This window comes from Camponotus vicinus, unplaced genomic scaffold (genome assembly GCF_025532165.1).
Source record: "Camponotus vicinus isolate PSW18456_S1 unplaced genomic scaffold, iyCamVici1.0 SCAF_6, whole genome shotgun sequence".
NCBI classification, from domain to species: Eukaryota; Metazoa; Arthropoda; class Insecta; order Hymenoptera; family Formicidae; genus Camponotus; species Camponotus vicinus.
The window spans coordinates 7874331-7892300 of record NW_028141978.1 but is presented as its reverse complement, the minus strand read 5'-3'; the positions used below and the strand labels follow the sequence as shown (position 1 = coordinate 7892300).

The following is a 17970-nucleotide window of genomic DNA, read 5'->3' as shown; positions in this document are numbered from 1 at the left end:
ATATTATACACACATACATACAGAACTAATTAAAAGCTATTTAATAGTGATGAGATGTATGTTTATATTAAGAAGGAAGGATAAATCTCTTCATTATAATTTCGTGAAACTATCAATCCATTTTGTTCCTCAGCATATTGTGTATAAAACGATTTTTGTATGCAATGCACTTGATAAAACTGAAAAATGTGATCTAATGATAGCAGTAGTAATAGCTATTTTAAGAAATAGAAATTTGCAAGCGCGGAGATATGCGGCACACACTTTTATAGGTAGAATCTGTAAGGATGCAACTTGTTCCACTTTTAGGAGTTGTAGTGCTATGCGGATGATGGTCGATTTACCAGCGGTAACATAATGGTTGATTCACTACCATTATATTCCCACTTAAAAAGTAAATAATCCACTCGTACTTAATAACAAGTTAAATTTCATTTTTCGATTAATTTATTTATTGTTTACGAAACCAAATGTCCTATTCTTATTTTTCACTATCGCAATTATAATAAATAAAATGTATTATTATATTATATATATATATATATATATATATATATATATATATATCAATAATAAATGTATTTAAATGTTATATAATTTATTTATATCATTATTCAAATAAATGATCGATTAATATGGATATTGTAGTATATATGTATAGTTGATGCTATAAAATTTTATTAAAATAAACACTTATTAAAATAACATTTTCTAGTAAAAATACCTATACATTTGCACATATATTAAATCTATTTCTATAAATAAAGTGAAAGAAATAAAAAGATGTTATATTTTTTGCCGAATTTTAGGAAAAGTTAAAGAATTTATAGTATGGAAAGTTGAAATAGATTTGTGGCATAACGAAAATAACGCCGATGATTATTTGAAATGTTTAAAACAGGAACTCACAAAGTGCAAATGTATTACAGATGCTGTTTCATGCAAAACAAAAGCTATTCAATTGATGCAATGGCATCTGAAAAATCCTAAACAAAAGTATTTCTTTTTGTGATGCTTGATTGTTTATATGTATATTTTTTATATTGTGTATATCTTAGAGAAATTAATTATCATTTATGTCAAACATTATTTATGTAGTATTAGAACAATTAGCACAATTTCATTAGAAGATATTTTTTTCTGAATTTCTGTAGATTTTTGCATGGACAGAAAAGATGGACATATTGTAATGGTTTGCGACGGGCAGGTTCTTTATGGCATACAGTTTTACAGACGAATTGAACGTTCGTCATCGAATCTCGAATCGACATGAGGCGCACAGCGGCATACTATATTATTAATTGTAAAAAGCGCGGAATCTGATCTGCTATGACGTCGCATAATATAACTATAGCATATTTAATTGACTGTTGGAAGCAGAGCGCTTACTAGACCTCCGCGGGATGCAATTTAGCGTCACCTACGCGTCGAGAACAAATTCGTTTAATGTAACGCGTCACTATCTGTAATATAAATTATTAACATCGCGCTGAAGAAGAATCAAAAGATGATCCGAAACGTTCGTTTTTTATTATTATAATGTGTTTTTTAATAAACTAATATTGAAGAAAGAAAGAAGTGTTGTTGCTTCTCTGCGCTCCAACTACCGCGCGTTGGCTCTTATGCTATTTTCTTTTTAATTTTTTGATTATTTGAGCCAAATCTGTAATTATTAAATTTAGAGAAATTAATTATCACTTATGTCAAACATTATTTATGTAATACTAGAACAATTAGCACGATTTCATTAGAAAATATTCTTTTCTGAATTTTTATAGATTTTTGCCCGGATGGAAAAGATGGATATATTGTAATGGTTTGCGAGAGGCAGGTCCTTTATGGTATAAAGTTTTTGATAATTACACTTTATGGTATAAAGTTTTTGATAATTACAAGAAATGGATCATACAATTTTAGAATGTCTCGCTTATAGTGAAAATTCTGAAATCATAATTAATTATTTAGAGGAAAAATTACTAAAAATTTATGTACCATTTTTTTAAACTACCTTTTGATCAAGTTAACTCAACAGAAGCTTTAATTGCTAATACTTTTCTTTCTACTATTGCGAAAAATGCTAAGTTCATGCTTAAAGACATATTAAATATCTTCAAAAAAATAAAATACAGGTAATAACATTGCTTAATGAACATATATTACACACAGACAAAGAGACATTACACACATAGGCACATGAAAATTTATTGAATTAAATATAATAAACGTATTGTTTTGTGCTCATAGACCAGTCAATGAGATTGCAGCATTAATTGTTACAATTAACAATGTGTATTTCGAGGAACAATTAGACGAGGTAAATTTTAATGAATCAGAACTCCATACACTTATTATGTCTTATTATAAAACATATTTAATTAAATTTTTTTATATTAAATTTACTCACTATCATATTGTAACATATTTTATATAATCTTCTTCTATAATTCTATTTATAATGATACTTCGAATGTGTGATAATGAGGTAATTACAAAATCATTTATTGCTGACAATTGTTAAAATCGTTTTTAGATAAGAAAGTTCACCAGAGATGAGATTAGAGAATCCAGATATCCCTTTGAAACTCTTGATGATATTGAACGCAAGATAGAAATACGATGGTCGGAGATCGACAGACAAATAAAATATTTTCATTTCTTATTTAGCTATTGAAAAACTAGATTATAAAACATCGAATTGTTTAGAAATATCAAAAATATATCGTGTTTGAGATAATAATGTTTAAGATAATATTTATAAATTTATATATATATACTAAATCACTATAATAAATATCAAATCAGTAATAAATCGGTATGTATAACTATTAATAATTTATATAAGTGTTAATAATTTTTAATTGTTCTTAATTAAGTGAACGTTTTTAACATTATATTGGCCTTTTGTAATGTCGATTTAGTATTTATATAGATGTCAATTATATTTACGTAAAATATATTGTGTGCGTGTGTTTGATGAATACACACAGCATTTCTTTTTGCATCTTTGATTCAAATTCAAACTCGAAAGTTTATTGTTTGTATCAATTATGTATTTACTATTTTGTTTTTATATGCCTGTCGATAAGATTGTGGCATTAACTGTTATAATTAACAATATGTGTTGTAAGGGAGATTTGAATGTTTAATTTTAATGAATCAGATATATATATATACGTATTTATTTGTTAAAAATTTATTATAACGTTTATTTCTTACAATACACGGTGTTTCAAGGTCGATGTTATAAATTCTTATTGAGTAGATAGATGTGCTAAAATTGAGTATTTTTTGACAATATATTTATGTTCGCAAATTCGTAATTTCAACGTGACAATACAAAAATGATACTTTGCATATATTAATGCCTTGATAGAAGTGCTAGATTTTTGATAGAATTAACAGAAATTGATGGTCGTTATCGTATATGCAACGATGAAGTAAATCAGTTTGGATAGTTATTGTAATATTTTTTGGAATAAACCAAAATAATAATTAAAAAAAGACATAGAAAAAACATTTCTTGCAGTTCCTCTACCGCTCAGCGAGTAGGAAAAAAGGTCCCAAATAGACTAGCCGGTGCAGGACTCTAATATGCACGTACCATTGCAGTAGCGTTGTCTTCATCGAGACACTAGAATGAAAGTATCATTTATTTGTTATGGTATTCAAACTATAAATTTGCAAACCTAAGTTTATTGTCAAAAAAATGTTTAATTTTAGTCCTTATGGCATAGCAATTGATAAGATACCATGAAACTCTGTGTATATGTTATATATTTTATAAATAATTTTCTAGGTATATTCTTTTATAATTATGTAAATAATGAGATTCTGCTTGCATAATAATGCAACAATTACGAAATCATTTATTCATGATAATTGCTAAAATAATTTTCTTTAGATACAATATTTCATTGATAATGAGGTTGAAGAACGAATTCGTTCCAAATCGTTGAATGCAAGCTAGTAACACACGCTTGTTAGAGATCCATAAGACAGAGATACTTTCTTGAATCTTTATTCATCGATTGAAAACATAAAGATCTATAATGCGTTAAACTGCTTCGAAAACACAGCATGAATGTTTGTTAATTTATTAATAATTTACAAATTTATTAATTTATACACACACATGCACATGCACACATACACACACACACACACACACACACACATGTACACATATTCATATATATATATATACATACATGTATATGTGTACATATATGATATTAACTTAATTTAAATATACAACTTTCTATTAAATATTAAAATTTATAACATATATGAAAATATATCACATAATACTAGATATGTATTAAATTTGAAATATGTATAAGAAATAAAATTTATTATATATAATACGACTTATTAATATTAACTATTTCAATTTTTAATTTAAACTGAGAATGAGAAGTAGATAAATAATTATGTTTTTCGAATCCTTGAATGGAGTTTGTATTCATGTATGTTTATACGTAACATGAAAGTGTTAACATTATATGACAAGCTTAATTTAAAATGTTATTCATACTGCATCCATTGTGTATATTGAAATACCAGCTGAAATACTGATCCGACACTAATAAATTCAAAGTTTGATTTGTTCCTTATGAACATTGATGATCGACGGAAGTCGAGAGAGAAAATGTTTTGGGATCTTTAAATTTATAAATTTTTTCCTCAATCAAAATTAATCGAATCGAAACACATATAACAAATGTGTTCCTGAAATTTCTGAAATAAGAAAATTATCTCAAAATGTAATGAAGAAATGTAAATTAAAATTTTTTTCTTCTTTACCATGAAGAAACATTGCCTCTAGCAAATACAATATCAAAATAAACGCAAGTTATTCCGTTTATTGCTCATAATATTAAAACAATAAATAGAAATTATTATTCACAAACGTTATAAGCAAAATTAAAAACAATATTAGATCGCCGTACTTGTACAGGAATTAGTGCCAAATAGAAAATATAACATAAAATATTTCAAGTGATACGACATAGACAAGTCTCTTTTATTTATTTTATACAATAAGTTCTTAAAAAAAAAACTTCTTTATGAAAAAAATATGATATAAAATACAGAATATCTTTATCTTATATATATTTAGGGAAGAATATTCTCAATTTTAATTTTCTCTCGCGAATGTTTTCCAGAAAAATTGTCCTTACAAAGGAAAGTTTTAAATATGGAACAAGGAATACAAAGAAATACAAAGCTAAGTAAATATATACGTATTGACTTCTATCGATGAATAACATACTCCTGTGTTATATATATCAAGGCGATATCTATATAATACTACGTACATTGCCTGTTTCTGGTATGCCGTATCTGTAACATGATAGCGCCGTCAGTTTATAGTAGTCTCTTGAGGCTATAAGATCGCAGTTTGACTGTTTATGCCTTTGATATTAAACCTATAGTTGTGAGTTCAACAAATAGGGTAAGACATTAATTAAATATTCAACAAAATATTCCACTTCTACATTTCTTTTTCTTTGAATGTATGCATATGGAGTAAGAAAGTGTGGAATAACAATCAACTATTTTATTTCTTAAAAGAGACATTTCTACTTTTGATTGAATATATTTCTTTACTGCAAATACTATTTTTCATTCCTTGCATCTATGCTAGCTAACAATATATTTAGACATGTAACGGCATAATTTGACTTAAAATACAGAAAATGTAAAATACAGGCAACTTTTTTGACGTTATAAAGCATGTGTATGTTCTACCTTTCATTGTCTTTATTAAATTATCTCAAAAATATTTAATACTATTTATATTTTGTTTTGAAACAAAATTTTTTTAATAAATATTTAGAATATATATTCTGTAAAGTTAATAATAAATATTCTTTACAAAAAGTTATATAAATAGAATATGATAATTTAAATATATAACGAATAAAAATGAAGAATGTGCGATAGGTTAATATTTTATTTAAATAAATTTATTCCAAGACAAATGTTAACAAAGTTATTTTTAACATTTTTATGTTAAAAATTTGATTCGAATAATTATATCAATTTTTAATAAATTTAATATCGGTTTATTGTTCGTTTATTCTTCGTTCGATTTTAATACATCACTCTCTTAAGGTTGAAAGAAACAAACACACTTTGAAAGTAACATGTTAGTAAATATACAAAGTTCATCACGTACAGAAGTCAGTTGCCATAAAACGCAAAATATAAAAATATGTAAGAAGAAATCTTGAAAGTAATTGAATTTCAGAGAAATAAAAATTATGATTAATGTATTTTCCCCTTTTCAGAATTACCTAAAGTACATTCTTCAATAAGCTTATATTTTTAAATTTTATCATATTTATACACACTTGTATTTAGCATTACGTTTATATATATTTCTTGTATATATGTTTCTAATAACGGAAATGATTTATATAGATACCTGAAAGAAATTTAACATGAGATTATTAAAACTATTATTGAGTAGTAGTATAATATATATTGCCACAATAGCAATGGAGGATCTTACCGATAAAGAATCGGATATCGTGCAGTGCAATGCATTAAATTACAATTTGTCTGACAATATATATCCATTGCATTATAATATAAAGTTAAATTTTACCCACAATAATTTAGTGGGTGAATATGTAATCACTATTTATATCATATATGCAACGCAACGTATAAATTTTCATCTATCAAATTCAATAATAAAATCGATATCAATGAGTTCGGAATTAAAGCAAATTCACAATGGAAACATTTCTGAACCAGAAACAACAAATTATAATTTTATAACCAATATTGTCCTCTGCAATTTCAATGCTACCATATTGCCAGGAATATACAATCTGCATATACGATTCGATATTCCGATTAATATAGTAAGAGAGTCTTTCGGATTTCCGTACATAAACGAATATGGAGATAAAGAGTAAGTAGAAGAATATATTAAAATATCAAAAGCAAATTGTGTATATTTTTGCATTTACGCTTATAATTGTCTAACATTAGTCATTATTTACATATCGTTAAAATGTGGCAGGTTGTTAATCATAACGGGTATCCCAACAAGAAAGCAGCAATTATTTCCGTTTTGGAACGAGCCAAAATTAGGAATTACTTTTGATATTTCCATAAAACATCATCGAAGTTATAAAGTTTTGTCGAATATGCCGATAGGAGAATCGTCTGAACTGTTGTACGATGAAATATGGACATATTTTAACAAAACTGTTGTGAATTCTATAGATAATATAGCATTTGTGTTGTTTGATTTTCATCGATTCAAAATGACTGATACCATTAGCATGTGGTGCAGACCGCAATCGATACCGTATATAAAATTTGCGTCATATATTATTAAAAGTATTACTATGTACTTGAGAAATTATTGGAATAATTCGAAGAGATTCCTTGAGTGGACTACTGTTTTATCTGAGAGCAAAGTGGATCACATCGCAATCCCGAATTTACAAGATGAAGTCAAACATATTTTGGGATTCGTCTTTCACAAGTAATATACACATATAATTAAAAATAGATATATATTATATAATAATTTAATAATAATTTAATAATAATTTAAATAAAAGTTTATATTAATATCTAAAATTTTTCATACATTCATACAGCACACATATTATAATGATTTTTAGAGAAACAGATATCATGTATAATGAAGAATTGGATACTATAGCACGCAAAATGATAATTGCACCCTTAGTAGTACGTAGGATGATACAAAAATATGTTGGTAATCTGTTCAATCCATTTTATTGGTTTCATGTATGGTTAAATGAAGGCTTTATTGTATTTTTCCAAGCATATATTATCCATGAGGTAATTTTATCTTTAATTCTATTTTTGAAAATGCAGTCAAAGTAATTAATAGTATAACAATGTATACAGAAAATTCTTAAATATTTGTGTAAATTTTTTTGGATATTCTTTCAATTGAAAAATATGCTAATTCGAAGGTAAAACTTTAGAAAAAGACATCAGACTCAAATCGTCTTGGCCTTGCCATATGTTGTCAAGGTCACTGTCTCGAGTAACATTCAAAAGATTTTAGTCGTCGCTCGTTGTTTATTAAAAAGTTATTAACAAAAAGAATTTCCACGAATTATATGCAACATGCAACTATATGAATTCCTAAGTAATGTTGATTTGACTTTTAAGAAGGTCAAGGTTACTTTAACTTTCTATGCAAAACGAGGTCCATTCCACATCACCCCTGAGTCAGCGCGAAACGAGGTCTATTATTGTATGGTTCCACATGGGTTTGCAACTTTCCATGCGAAACGAGGTCTACCCCCACACCACCTCTATTATTGTACAGTTCATAGGTTTGCAACTTTCCATGAGAAACGAGGAACCATAGACCTCGCACTGACTCAGAAGTAGTATAGGGTAGACCTCGTTTCGCATGGAAAGTTGCAAATCCATGTGGAACCATACAATAATAGACCTCGTTTCGCGCTGACTCAGGGGTGGTGTGCGGTGGACCTCGCTTTACATAGAAAGTTAAAATAACCTTGACTTTCTTAGAAGTCACATCAACATTGCTTAGGAATTCGTATAGTCGCATGTTGTATGTACGCTTTTGTTAATAACTTTTTAATAAGCAACGAGTGACGGCTAAAATCTTTCGAATGTTACTCAGGACAGTAACCTTGACAACATATGTGAAGGTAAAGACGATTCGACCCTGGTGTCTTTTTCTAAAGTTTTACCAAAACTAACATTATTAACAAAAATTTTAATTTTATAACAAATAGGAGTCAGACGCGAATAGGAGTGCGCCATACGCTTGGCCGAAACATGGTGTTAATAATTATTAGTAATAGATATTTGTAAGCAAAATGAGAAATATCGAGGTAGAAGTATAAAGTCTGAATAACTTAGTCGGGGGTAAGAGTGATCGTCCGGCAAGCGAAAAATTCGGGTTTGATTCTCGATCCAACTTCGCCCCGTCATTTTTCTCCCCGATGTTTCTTTAGAAGTGTAAAGAGGGATTTATGAAAAATCTCGGATTAAGACTTAATTGTACATTTGGTATATGGATCAAGAAAAATTTGTGCGCCATATACAATTAATCAATTTCATCGAAAAATTAATTTTGAAAAAATTATGATGTGTAACATACTATTATATATAACACTATACGCGTCTGGCTCTTCTTTGCTGTGAAATTTAAATTTGTGTTATTCATATTGTTATTTATATAAAACCTTTTAATCCTTAATTGTTAAAATTATTAAAGAGGAATCTCTAACCTAAAATTATTAAACAAAAATCTTATAAATTTATTTTTTATGTAATTATAAGAACATTTACTTTTTTTAAACCATGACCATAGACGTATAATATATAGACCGCGCGTTCCCACTCTCTCCATTGTTTCAGCAACGTCAAATTTTAGAAAGAGAGAGCTTATTTTTATGATAGTTTCTTCTTTGTCTAACGACGCGTGATGGGGAAAAGAAATCGATCAGGACATATGTCAAATGTAATGGCCATATAAAATTTTTGCCCCACTCTTGTTATTGATAGACAGAGAAACTAACACCTCGAAAGCATGCTGTCTCCTTCTAAAATTTGTTCAACTTTTTAGCCAAACGCGAAGTCTATGTACATGACACACTTAAATATAAAAACACGCTTTGCTATAGTTTCAAACTTTATAATGTACAAAATATTATAAATTATGTTTAGCAGCGATTGATTATGATTTTTTATATGTGTCTTAACAGCTTCTTTTTCTCGATTAATTTTACTCGAATTCTACTTTTAGACTGTGCCAGATTTTCGAATGATGAATTTGTTTATAGTTCAAATTCAACATGAATTACTTGATCTCAATACTTACGTCAATTTAAGTTCTACAGAATATGAAAACGATACTGAAAATTATCTATACACTTTTCTTTCTCGTGTTAAAGGTATGTACATATATTGTATAAATAAACAAATAAGCTATAATTCAATATTATAAAGAAATCAACATCAGAAAGAAATCAGAAGAATATATTATAGACAAAGTTATTTGTAATTTGCAACTTATTTATTTACTATTTATTTATATTATTTACTTATTTATTATTATTTTATTATAATATTTTATTACAAATTAATTCTTGCTATGACAATAAGAAAATGATATCAAAAACTTAAGATCTTTCCTTATATTGTTTCCAATTATAACATGTTACAATTGCACATGTTACAATTGCAAAAAATATGAAAAGACATAAATATGATTTTGTACAATGATTTAATTTATTAAATTTAAATATATTTAATTATAAACAGATTCTTCCTAGACATATTCGAATAATTGTAATTACTGTACTTTAGAAACTAGGCTTTATTTTTTGAGTATGTAAATAGTTCATTAATGTCAATATTATTAAATTATTTTATTGTGCGGTAATTCATCTCCATAAAGTTTACTTCTATTATAGTCTTCTTATCAGCATTTTGATTGAGAATATGTTCAATATCTTTCATAAAATATATATATTTTTTTAAATACGTCTATGGGCATCATGGCACTTGTCATGATTATGCCTATAATGAACTAAATTGAATGCTATATCTACATAATAGAAGACTTTCTTTTTGGTCTCACATTTTTACATAAAGTTATAAATGATTGCACTGATTGTCTCGATAACTTAATGTTACTCAATTGGCATATTCTGAATGCATCTCAGCTGAGCTTGTTTTTTCATGGGTGTTTCATCGAAATGCCTGTATACAAGGTAGATATACGTCTATTAATAGTTTGTCAACAAAAAGATATTCAGATAAGATTGATTTTTTTTATTCAAACGCTCATTCCCTTTAAGAAACAGCTGATTCGATATCTTAGTTAGAATATATAAACAAAATAATTAAAAATTATCGTACATTTTTTATGTCTGTTTTCACTTTTTCTTATGTTTTTTCTTCTTTAATTTTTAATCTTGTTATATATGTATTGTTTACCTCTCTTCTTTCTTATATCTTTTACTTTTTTATAATGTAATGCTATCACTATCACGACCAAAAAGAATTTCAGGTAAATAAAATTTATCAAATTTATCTAATCGTTTATACTTTCTATCTGTTATAATTATTATATTTTTTTGCTTGCTTTTCATTGTAATATACTTAATATTTTTTTAACTTTTCTTAGATAGATTTAAATACACAAACTTTGTTACTTTATTTTAATTTTAGATTTATTTATGTACCGAACTTGTAAGCAATGCACAATAGAAGCATTTTAAATATATTATAAATCATTTTTTTATTTGTATCATTATAGGCTCCATCATATGGCGCATGTTAGAACGAATATTGTCGTCTAGTATATTTTCCAAAGCTATCAACATATATTTGAACAACCAGTGAGTATAATATATTGTAATATAATAATATAAATATAATAATATAATAATATAAATACATCGTCGTAAAAAAGAAAACCGAAAAATATAATAAATTTGTTGCAATATGTTTCCTTTTTTATTGTTTAAAAGAGATACATATTTAAAGAGTCTCAGATTTACGCTGTTATTTTCATTTATGAATGTTTCTCGAGTGAATTTCAATTTGAGTTTTTCTTAAGAAGTAAAGTACAGTTTAATCATTTTTAAACTACAAACAATTACTGTGTAATGCAAATTATGTAATATTTCAAATGCAAATTATATAATATTTCAAAAACCAAGTAACATACAAATGTATGGATAGTATAAAATTACAATTAAAATTAAAATTAAAATTATGAAACCATTATTATTAATTATTTATTCAGTCAAGGAAAATTAGCTTTAATCATTAATAAAATTATAGATGTTATATAACAACAGAAAAAAAAAGAAAAAAAATATATATATATATACTCGTCAACAAAATTATCGCATAGGTAATTTCATTTCAAATTTTCGCATAACTTCAAATAAATACAACGTCACAAATGGTCGTAAAATTGAAAATTTTTTTTTATTCTTTAGCTTAAAGCGTTTATTTTAAAAATCATTTGTCAGATTTCGAATTTATCCTCCTCCTCCCTCTCGTCATATCCTTAAAAGTAAGGACGTGTTTCGTCTCCAAAAGAATTGCATAATTTGACGCATTCCACGCTGTGGAATAAATTTTTTTCGCAAATTTCATGATAATCATTGTAAAATATGGATTTTTATCTATGAATTTAAAAAAAATAAAGTTTGTACGATTTTTTTTCGAGAAATTACGACACATCAAAGTTACGTATATATTTTTGTTCATTTACCGCAACATTAGCATTACCTGATGCGCATCACGAAGAGGTTGCTGGTCGGATTTGGCGCATCGTGTGTGTGTATGTGTGTCTGCGTGTGTGTGTTGGAGAAATGTGGAAATGTTCACATTTAAAAATGTGTATTGCCGCCTCATCTTCGGATAATCTCTTGCAAACGCTCACGCATATTATTGCTCTAATTATTGCCTGAGAAATTTCATTCCATATTTGATTTAGCGCTGTGATTATTTCCACATTTCCGTCCTCCAACACACGATGATTATCATAAAATTTGCGAAAAAAATTTATTCCATCTCGTGCGTCAAATTATGCAATATTTTGGAGACGAAACACGTCCTTACTTTTAAGTAGATGACGAGAGGAGGGGAAGGATAAATTCTAAATCTGACAAATGATTTTTAAAATAGAGGCTTTAAGCTTGAAAATGAAAAATAATTTTCAAATGCTACCATTTTTGACGGAGTTATATTTATTTGAAGTTATGCGAAAAGTTGACATGAAATTACCTATGCAATAATTTTGTTGACGAGTGTATTACATATTAAATTATAATTTAAAATTGACAAATTTTTATATTTCTATGAGACTTACATTATAACATTAAAATGTGTAACTATAAATTACGCAAATTATGATTTTTTTTTACGATGCTGATCAATTATACACAATGTTTAATATTATTGCCACAATGTTAAATTTTATAGACATGCTAAGCCTTTGGAAACAACTTCCGATAATTTATGGAATGTTATGCAAACTATCATAAATGAATTAGATTATAAGTATCAGTTTAATGTAAAGAGTATGGTATATTCGTGGGTTATGCAGAAATGTTTTCCCATATTGGAGGTGATGCGAAATTATTCTAATAATATTGTAACTATATCAGCACTGTTTCACAACAAGTTGGATGAGAAACAATATTATATACCTATTACTTATACTACGGAATCGAAGTCCAATTTTATCATAACTTGGTTAAATATTTGGTTAACACCATCGAATTCAAAAATTGAACTCTTTGTTGAGAAAGATCAATGGATCATTTTAAACTTACAACAAGCTGGTAAAAAATGAATGATAAACTTATACTTTTATTATGTATCATATTGTATGTATAATTTCAATATTCTGATGTAATATCGAAATATACTTAACATTTCGAAATATGTTGAATTTATACATGTAATTTCAAAGTACCTAATAATGGACAGAAGCAATTTATTTTATAATAGGATACTATCGTGTCAATTATGATACCGAGAATTGGCAAAAAATTGCGCTATACTTAAATTCTGAAGAATACAGAAATATACATGTTCTCAATCGAGCGCAAATTATCGATGACGCATTCCATTTTGTGATAGAGCAGAAACTTGAATTCTCCGTATTTTGGGAACTTGTTATTTATTTGCGAAAAGAGAAAGATTATATCGCATGGTATCCTATGATCAAAGCTTTTGAATTTATATCAAATATTTTCGTATTCTTAGAATTTTACCCTCAATTCAAGGTAAACACAAAATCAAGAAGTTTTCTATTAAGCTAATGCATAATACATATCATATAATCGTGATTTTATATATCGATATACCGATAGTGAAATAATTCTTTAAAAATTAGATTCATGTAGAGAAATGAAAAGATGAATTAAATTGTATAGTTCCTTCTTCGCCAAAAATTTAATTTCAAAGACGCTTATGTTTTTAAATTTAATAATTATATTTTTTAAATTTTAAGCTTTTCGAAATGCTATTTTCTAATATTAATATTGTGAAATTTATGGTATAAATGATACAATTTATATTTAATTTTAAAAAATTATAGAATACAATTTCAATTATTTTCTTTATATTACTTTTTTTACGTTATAAAAGATTTGTGGCGATATTAAAAACTTTATAAAATATTTTATACAAATTGACTTAAATTTTTAATTTTATCACATTCTATACACACATATTAATCTATTTGTAAATATCTATTTTATAAAAAATGAATATTTACAAATTTTAAATTTTTAAAACCGATATTTGTGTGTGATATGTACATTTAAAACATATTTGTGTGTGATATATAACATTAAATAAGAGGATAGTATAGCAAATTCATCGATCGACACATCAATGTATACAGAGCGATATATACATGTTAATAATGCATGTATTTAAATAATATAAAATATATAAACAATTATTCAAATAAATAATCGGTAAATTTGGAAATTGTAATAGTTTATGCTATAAAGTTTTATATACTTATTAAAATAAAATTAATTTATAAAAATACAAATATATTTGCACATACATTATATTCGTTCTTGTAAATAATATGAAAAAAATTAAATAAAAAGATGCTTTTTAGGAAGTGCGAGAGCTGCTTAAATTAGAATGGAATCCGTTCGGCAAAGATGATAGCAATGATGATCATACTGAATGTTTAAAGCAAGAACTCGCAAAGTGGAAATGTATTATGGATTATATGTCGTGCATAAGATGGGCCTATCAGCAATTAAAATGGCATTTGATAAGTCCTACAAGATACAAGTAATTCTTCTTATAATACTTCTTTATGAGGATATTTTTTATATTGTCCCAGCAAACACCAAATAACAGTTATATAACTGTTAGTTGTAATTTCCCACTCAACAATATAACTGTTACATGTTACGTAACAGTTACATAACATGTAACAGTTATATTGTTGAGTGGGAAATTACAACTAACAGTTATATAAATGTTACTTGGTGTTTGCTGGGGTGTATGTTTGAAAAATTTATTATCACTTACGTTAAAAATTATTTATGTAACACTAGAACAATTAGTACAATTTCGCTAGAATATTTTTATTTCTTTTTTGGATTTTTTTCTGTAGAATTTCGCCTGGATGGAAGAGATGGACATATTGTAACGGTTTGAGAACGCCAGATCGTATTATATGGAATAGAAGTTTTAATTTTTCCATGAAAGAGATTGATTACACAATTTTAGAATGTTTAGCTTACAGTGAAAGTTTTCAAATCATATTCAATTATATAGAGGAAAAATTACCAGCTAGTTTTGAAACATTTCGGCATAATTTTATGACCAATCTGTCTTATAATCAATCCAAATCGGTAGAGCGAACTGAAGCTTTATATGCTAATATTTTTCTTTCTACTCTTGCCAAAAATTCTAAATATATGCTTCAAGACATATTCAAAAATTTCAGAAAATTTACATATTATTACGGGTAACGATATTTCATAAAAATACATAGGTACAAAAGTTTACTGTACATATTAATTATAAATGTACTATTTTGTTCTGATAGGAAAGTCAATGAGATGGCGGTATTAACTGTTATAATTAACAACGTGTATTCTAAGGAACACTTGGGTGAGGTAATTTTAATCAATGTTCCATATTAAATTTTTCTTATCAAATATATTTTTCACAATATGTTGTTTCAAGATCGATGTTACAAACATTTTTAGTGGGTAGAAGTGCTAAAATTGAATTTTTTGATAGTAAACGTATGTTCGCAAATTTATAATTTTAACGCGACGATCCAAAAATAATACTTTCATATTGTTCAGAACCTTGCTAGAGATGTTAAATTTTTGATAGAATCAACAGAAACATAGAACGACGTTGCCATGTACACAACGACAAATTAGCTCATTTTGGGCAATTGTTGAAACATTTTTTAAAATAAAACAACAATAATTTGAAAATATGACAAAACATTTCTATTGCACTTCCTTTGCCGTTCAACTAGTGTATAGAAAAATAGGTCCCATAGGTTGACTAGTCCACAGCCCGTGCAGGACTTTGGTATGCACCTACCACTCAGTAGCGTTCGATAGGTTGTCTTCATCAAGGCGCTAGATTGAAAGTATTATTTTTTATTTGCTATCGCATTGAAACTATAAATTTGGAACTATAAATTGAACATAAGTTTATTATCAAAAAATGTTTAATATTAGCTCCCACACCTACCATAGAAGTTAGTAACAGCGAATAAGACACACAATTTGTATGTTATATATTTTATACACAATCTTCTACATACCTTGTTCTATAATTCTGTCAATAATGAAACTCTGCCTGTATGATAATGCGACAATTACAAAATCATTTATTGATGACAATTGTTAAAATTTTTTTTAGATAAAAAAATTCATCAGAGTTGAGATTAGAGAATCCAGATATCCCTTCAAAGCTCTTGATGTTATTGAACGCAAGATAGAAGCACGATGGTCGGAGATCAAAAGACAGGTAGAATTTCTTCAATCTTTTTACATCGAAGAGATAAAGATCTATAATTAAAAATATAAAGATCCATAATGCGACAAAATGCTTATAAACTGAAAATATAACACAAATGTTTGAAATAAGATATATAAATTGACATACGTAATTAATCTATTTTCTATACTACTTTCATATAACTGTTAATAATTTCATAATTCTTGTTAGTTATATATAAGTAATTTTTATATTATATTTTGGCTTTCTTTGTAATGCAGATTTAATATTTATATAGATATAGTTATTTATGTTATTGATAGTTATTTATATTATGAAATACCCATACATTCATATGTGTATAAAAGTATATATCATATCATATCATATATATATATATATATATATATATATATATATATATATATATATATACATATATATATATATATATATATATATATATATATTATATACACATATATATACATAATAATATATAAATATATATGTATATATTTTTTAATCTTAGCATATATATATGTATGTATGTATGTATGTATATATGTATATAAGTATGTGTGTATATATTATCAAAAATTAATCTTATAAAATAAACTTATAAAATAAAAAATACTGCATATTAAAAATTTGTCTCTAAACTTATAAAATAAAAAATACTGCATATTAAAAATTTGTCTCTTATAATTAATATAGTACATATAGAAAAATTTATATATACTTTAATCAATCTAGCTCATCTCAGACTCAGACTACCTTAGGAAAATACCGAAGAAATATATATTTTTATAAAGACATATACATATTTTTTTTTATATTTTGTGACAAAATAAAACGATCTCTTTTCTATTTATCTTAATTTCCTTCAGTTTCATCTTTGTCGATAGCATAAAATTATCATAAATAATTAGCGTTTTAAAACATGAAAAAGTAAATTCATTTTGTCATAAATTTCATATCCATTAATTTAATTCCTATGAAATTTTGTGAAGCTCTATCAGAAATATGTATCGTAAGACGATATTTGTATAAAAAGCGATCAATTCTGAAGAAAAATATATCGTACGGTATCTCGTACATTTACGGATAAAGTACCGCTAGTCGCACATGTATATATCTGCGTCTGTGTGTGTGCGTACGCAGGTATATCAGTATACACATATTCATCGGTCAGCGCGCACGATATCAAGAAATGAAGGAGCGAACAACGGAAGGGCTAGAGAAAGAAAAGAGAAGAAAAAAGAAAGAAAAACGTAAATCTAAAGAAAACAGGAAAAAAATGAGATCCAAACATACAAGAGTAAAAGAAGAGTAGAGGAATCAGAAGAAGCAATGAGCGTAAACCGAAACTATGCCATGTATAAGTACATGGCGCATAAGCAGCGCTCCAAGAAAAGTATACTTAGATGATCGGTTATCGAGGAAGGAATGAAGAAT

At 26.7% G+C, this 17970-nt stretch overlaps 1 protein-coding gene across 1 annotated transcript; it reads left to right on the top strand.

The window, feature by feature from the left end:
* The first annotated feature begins 5389 nt into the window (after positions 1–5389).
* LOC145973062 (aminopeptidase N-like) lies at positions 5390–17356 on the top strand. The gene is made up of 13 exons (XM_083102225.1): positions 5390–5455; positions 6427–6925; positions 7037–7507; positions 7650–7833; positions 9788–9935; positions 11306–11387; positions 12988–13349; positions 13519–13796; positions 14648–14829; positions 15158–15514; positions 15596–15665; positions 16435–16542; positions 17269–17356. The coding sequence occupies exons 2-13, from the start codon at positions 6447–6449 to the stop codon at positions 17323–17325; spliced, it is 2778 nt and encodes a 925-aa protein (XP_082958351.1). The 5' UTR covers positions 5390–5455; positions 6427–6446; the 3' UTR covers positions 17326–17356.
* Positions 17357–17970: the final 614 nt, after the last annotated feature.